Genomic DNA, 6083 nt, shown 5'->3' on the forward strand with positions numbered 1-6083 from the left:
ACAGTTGCCGGTAATTTACCGTAAATGTCACACATTTTTTTTTTTTTTACAGTGCAGCCATGACTGTGTTTCACAGGAATATAAAGATGAGGAACACAAAGACCAAATTCCCTTAATCATCCATCACAGAGAGTAAAACCAAAGAATGTAGTTCTGATGCAGAACAAGACTGTTGAGCATCACAAAATAGAAAGTGGCTGTAAGAAAAGAGCTAAAGCATTAAAAATCCCCATTTCCACCATCAGAGCAATAATTGAGACGTTCAAATCAAGTGGAGAGGACGTCTGTCTATATCAGCTTATTTCATGGCTAGGAGGAGAGTTTGAGTGGCCAAAGACTCTCCGATGATCACAGCTGGAGACCTGCAGAGATTAGTTGAGTCTTGGGGTCAGAAAGACTAACAGCACCTACATGATCATGTGATGTTTGGGAGGGTTTCAAGACAAATCCAAGAACAAACTCCAGTATACTCAGCTGTCAGGCACGACTGGATCTTCAGACGGGACTGGCTTCTATGGTCAGATGACACTTAAAAAGCATGTGTACTATGAAACATGCATGCTTTAATCTTCTTATTTTTCTGCCGGAGGTCCTGGACGTCTTGTTCAGAAAGATGGCATCATGGTTTCTATCAAAAAAATAAAACCTGTCTGCCTCCAGATGATCCAAAACAAACATCAAAATCAACAGACATGTGTCACTGAGCACAAGGTGAAGTGGTGCCCTCTAGTGGTGTGAAGTAAATCATGGTAAATAAGTGCTGTTTATAGGAATAGCTCACTCCAAAAAAAAAAAAAAAAGAACATTTGCTGAAAGTGTCCTCACACTTAGACCATCCGAGATGTAGATGAGTTTGTTTCTTCATCAGATTTGGAGAAATGTAGCATTGCATTACTTGCTCACCAGTGTATCCTCTGCAGTGAATGGGTGCCGTCAGCATGGGCGTCGCTAGGCCATTTTTAGGGGGGCTTTTCAGTCCCCTTTAAATTTCATCTGAAAGCGCGGCGGCGCAGAGCGCGAAACAGAGGACAAGGTGTGTGTTTATCGATAGATTGTTATAATATCTGCATCTGTGCAGTTCTTTGTCATAAATACAGTTTACAAAATGTCACTGGGGAGCAATCGGTTTCCCATCTACTGTAAAGTTTCGCTCCGTTCACCCCTCATCACACCACAGCTGTTTCCTCCAGCGAAAATGTAGCTCTTAGCAACATGATCGTTTTATAAAGTATGTGTTATTTTCATTTGAAAATTGAACTTTCAATATAAAACATATTACTGTGCATGTGGCATTAAAGGGGTCATAGGATGCTACATGCACTTTTGCAAGTTGTTTGAGCTGAAATGTGTGTTGGCAGTGTGTACACAACCACCCTATAATCATAAAAATCCACCCAGTGTTTTTTTTTAAAAATCTGGTTAAATGTTTACCCCTTTCTCAAATCGAGCCGTGTGGAAAATGGGCATCCTATGACCTCTTTAACTACCATAATCATGCACAGAAATGACTGAAGACAGTGACAGACCTACTTTAGCATAGAAAGAGGTTTGTTTAGAAATACAAACAACGATTACAGGAGACTATAAAAGTGATAAAGTACACACTGATGCGCTTGCAAATATCTACAACACCACAATGTGAAGGAAGCAGAAAACGTCATTTTGGCACTTTGAAAAAAAAAAAAAAAAAGATGAAATCATGACTAATCAATGCGCCCGTGTTTAGTAGATTTAGTAGAAAAATGGCTTTTGAACACAATATTACGTAGAACAACGTATTTATTCAAATTAAACAGGAAAATTTGAAAGGCACAAATATTTCTCATCAAAACCCGATCATATAAAAAGCTGGTCAAATGAAAGTGCAGGATGAGACTGCTGTCATGTCTTTCTGAAGAAGGAGTCCAGTGTGCCGCTGTTTCCCTGCACTCGTACTCTCTTAGCCTGCGGGCCGCTCCGAGTCTTCGTCCTGCTCTTCTCACGGGACGACTGCGGCGCTCCGGCCGTCACGGGCCCGTCGCTGGAGGCCGAGGAGGACGAGAACGACTTCTGCAAGTCCAGAGCGAAATGATAGTCCATATGTTCAGGCATTTCCCAGACCAGCACCTTCAGTCCACAGCGCTCACACGCGCTCACATCCTCACGGGACGCACCAGACGGAGAGGCCGTCTCGCATCGAGCCGAATCGCTCCGGGCTTCAGCCAGTACTGAGCTGCTGTCTGCCAGCTGAAGCTTCTTTCTCTGGAAGAAGGAAGAGATGCCAGTGGCTTTCTGAGGAAGACTGGATGACACATGTTCATCTTTACTACCTTCCTCCACTCGCTGTTTCTTCTTCTCAGCGGCTTTCTCAAACAGAGACTGGATGGCCCCCGGGCTCTTGGGGCTCGGCTGTGTTTTGGGGGTTTGTGTAGAGGCTAGACGCGATTGTGTTGAAGGTGCGTCACTGGACAGGAAGCCTGCTATTCCTCCGGACGAGGATGAGGGAACATCGCTGAACTTACTGGCTGACAGATGAAGACAAGTCAAAGCAGGAGACCTAAGAGAGAAACATAATCAAGACTTACAGAAATAACTCACTCGACTAGGGCTGGGCGATAAAACGATGTCAAATTGAGTCGCGATAAAATGTATTACAATAAAGATTAGCTTGTGGCTAATAGGCTAACTCTGCACATTCTGCGTGTCTCTGTGTGAATGAATGGCGCGGTTTCATCTGATACATAAACTCAAACAGCTCACGGAGTCTTCAGCGTCTGCGTCTCAATATATGAGACATGAACACATGAACTTCATCTCCAGAGCTGCTCAAAGAGTCACTTCACAAGCTTTACTTTGAGAAATACTACCATCAAATACACACTGACACTGAAAGACCTTCACAACGGCCCGTCAAAATAAAAGTCCAGTTTAACTTGAAGAAATTATGACATAAATATATTAATATTGTATACTAAAATGTGATTTTCAATTATTGGTAAGAACAATAGTAATATTTAATAATAATACTTATAGGAGTATCATACAAGCAAGGTATTTCTTCATTAATTTGAAAAAATTTATTTGACAAAAAATAAAATGCAATGTTTTGTTGTAAATTACTTATTTTCATTACATTTTAAAAGACTGATTAAATTGTATACGTTTTATTAATTCATTTAATTAGACACCATTTTTTTAAAAGCTAAATTTGTATTGAATCCTAAAACACAGAATCCAGGAAAAAATAAAAATAAAACGGAAAACAGAATTTAGGGGAAAATAACACTGATTTCACAAGGATACCTAAATGAAAGGCAGGGTACGTGATTTTTCAAAAACACTTTAGAAAACTGATTCGGGCCGAATAGCAAAACAAACTTGTAGCCAATCAGCAATAAGGGGCGTGTCTACTCGTGATGTGGAGGAGAGCGCGTTCAGTGCATGGGACGGACATTAGCCGAGCCGAGCGACAGAAAGATAGAGATCGTGGATAAAAAACAAAAGAGGAAAACGTCTGCGGAAAGATAAGGCAAGAAGTAGGACCCGTGTAAAATATTGGATCAGCTTTCCAGTGCTGGAGAGAACTCAAGGAGCGGAGGCCTGCGATCGGACGACGAGGTTGCTTGGTTTCTTCTCAATGGGTGAGTAACACCGTGTCTACAACAGCTAAAGTCTGACTACACTGGACGCGATCAAACGACCGTTGAAAACCATTTGAAATTTGTGTCAGCACGTCATAAATAGAACCCGGCAGCAGTTTTCTGTCGGGATTTGTTGCGCCGCGCCACTCACGTCCGTAGACACGGTGTAACATTGGTTTTGCTTTGTTTCACAGAACTAATCGTTGCCTGGGTTGCGTACGTATATGAGGGGTGGAGCTATCAAAATAGGGGCAAGACCCTTTTGGGGTAGGGCCGTGTTTGTTTTGGTGATTTCAAATATCAACATTGGCTACCAGAAATAATTTACTCTGCCTTTAAAAGGTAGCTCTGTGGAGTTCAATTGTCAACAAACTAATTATCCTTACATTCAATTTCAAGGTCTAAAAAAAGTGTTGAAAGCATTTCCTTCCCCATTAATGGTAAATTAATATCATGATAAATATTGATATTGTATGATACGGAAAAAATGTTTATAATAATATTTTTGGCAATATCGCCCAGCCCTACACTCGTCTGCTGGAACAACATTAAGATCATGGGTTTGATGCCCAAGAAACATACACTGATAACATGTGGCTTTAATTGACTGAAAGATCGTTTCAAAGCAATTTCACAGTAATAAACTGTGTAGAGTTCATCAAAACAAGTTTAATTCAGCGATAAGCAGCTCTACAGGAGACAATAGTGTTCAATTGAGCTCGAGTCACTTCAGTGTTGATTCAGTTCAGTTCTTAGGGTTTGTGAGTTGATGAAAAGCTAATGATTAAACCATACACATTTAAAATTAAATAAAACGTTATTTTTGTTTTAAAAAGAAAAATTACTAAATCAAGATTTTATTTGTTTATACGTCGTTCGACCACTAACCAGCATCAGAGAACCATGAACATGCCAATGTGATGTTAAAGTCCTCATGAAAGTTTCAAAAGTTTTTTGGCTTTTAGTTTAGTGTGAATATTTTAGCCTTATGGTTATCTATAAATAATCTAGTCTAGTGTGCTTCAAAACTTACAGATTCTAACATCAGCCAATATGGATCAACGATTTTGATGACGTCACCCTGCACTTCAGCTTCTCATCAAATTTTCTGTCCAATCAAATGCTCTCTAGAATCCGAAGCGTCCCGCCGTAGGCTGCGTGCCCACCGAAGCGTTTTTAGCCAGCTGTGAGTGCTTGCGTTTTTTCAGTTGAGATGCTGCGGTTGCTATGATACAGAATATCCGCTGAAGTAATGTGGCAGATGCATCGCGAATGAAATGTTTCTCCAAGCTTTATTTTTCATAACAACAATGTGTAGCCCAGCAATTCCATCTAGTAAAAGACATAAATACTCGGAGACAAGCAATATGAACTTCTCCATTGTTGTCCAGTCATAATACAAGCGTGACTTTTGGACTTTATTAGTCCCGCCCCTCCTTCACTGTGATTGGTCAGCTGACTAAAAAGTGACAGTGATGAGTGCTGCTTCTTCAACTCTCTGTGCCGAGAAAAAACGCCCGAGCGCTCGGTGTGAAAAAGACGCTCAGCGTGCGGCACACTCCTGGCTTTTTAAAAAACGTGGCGCTCCCCTTTAAAACAAAGGAAAAAATGTGCCAGCCTCGGGGAAAAACACTTTGGTGGACACTCGGCTATAAAATAAATAAATAGAGACTGAAGCGGCAGCTGAAATCTGTCACTTGCAGTGTTGCCAAGTCCACGGTTTTTGTGCTACTTTAACATTGTTGCTGAGGGTTGTTTGTTTTTCATGTCCGCGGGTTGAAGCGACCCCAATAACGTGACATTTAGCCCCGGGAATGTGAATTTTGCCAGGGGAACCCCAACAAAAAAAACGGGGTTTCTCATGCGCACGCGATAGTCTGTGTATTTTTTTATTTTTGGAAAGGTCCCTTTAGGGCCTCCGTAGATTTTTTTCCTGTGGGTTAAAGGTTTGAAATAGTGCATAAATTATATTTGACTGAAATGCTTGTACTGAAATATTTGGCATTCTACCTAAGATAAAACTGCCTAAATGTTAAGGTTTGTGAAGGAGGGCCACTGGTAGGAAGCCTTTGAGCTCTGCTTATGATCAATGTGCATAACATTGACTGTAAAATATGTGTTTTAGGTATGGAAAGGACATATTTCGGGCTGTTTTTGACTGGCATGGTTTAGTTTTGTCACGCAGACCTGGCAACCCTGGCTGTATGGAGCAGAGCAGAAGCTTTCAATTTAGTGTAGGTACGTTTTCCATCTGAACTAAATTATTTGTATTTCTATAAAAAAGAAAAATGACAGTGGGGATGGGGCCGCGGTGGGAAAGTACTGGAATCTGTGTACAACCGAACACTGAGTAGCACCGGCTACTGCAGCAAGCCTAGTGTTTATGTAACTCCATCATTCTTGTTATGCACCAAATTGCTGGACGGCGGGATTGCGGGACCCGTAGGGTTGGGTACCGAAACC

General features: G+C 41.2%; 1 protein-coding gene across 1 annotated transcript in view; it reads right to left on the reverse strand.

Moving 5' to 3' along the window:
- Positions 1 to 1717: 1717 nt before the first annotated feature.
- The window catches only part of polh (polymerase (DNA directed), eta), a 21407-nt gene continuing 17041 nt past the window's right edge, over positions 1718 to 6083 (reverse strand). Inside the window, exon 10 of the mRNA XM_016527133.1 lies at positions 1718 to 2536. Coding sequence (XP_016382619.1) covers positions 1882 to 2536 — 655 coding nt within the window. The 3' untranslated portion in view covers positions 1718 to 1881. The remainder of the gene's footprint in view (positions 2537 to 6083) is intronic.

Source organism: Sinocyclocheilus rhinocerous, unplaced genomic scaffold, assembly GCF_001515625.1.
Source record: "Sinocyclocheilus rhinocerous isolate Xijiao unplaced genomic scaffold, SAMN03320098_v1.1 scaffold1813, whole genome shotgun sequence".
In the NCBI taxonomy this organism is placed as follows: Eukaryota; Metazoa; Chordata; class Actinopteri; order Cypriniformes; family Cyprinidae; genus Sinocyclocheilus; species Sinocyclocheilus rhinocerous.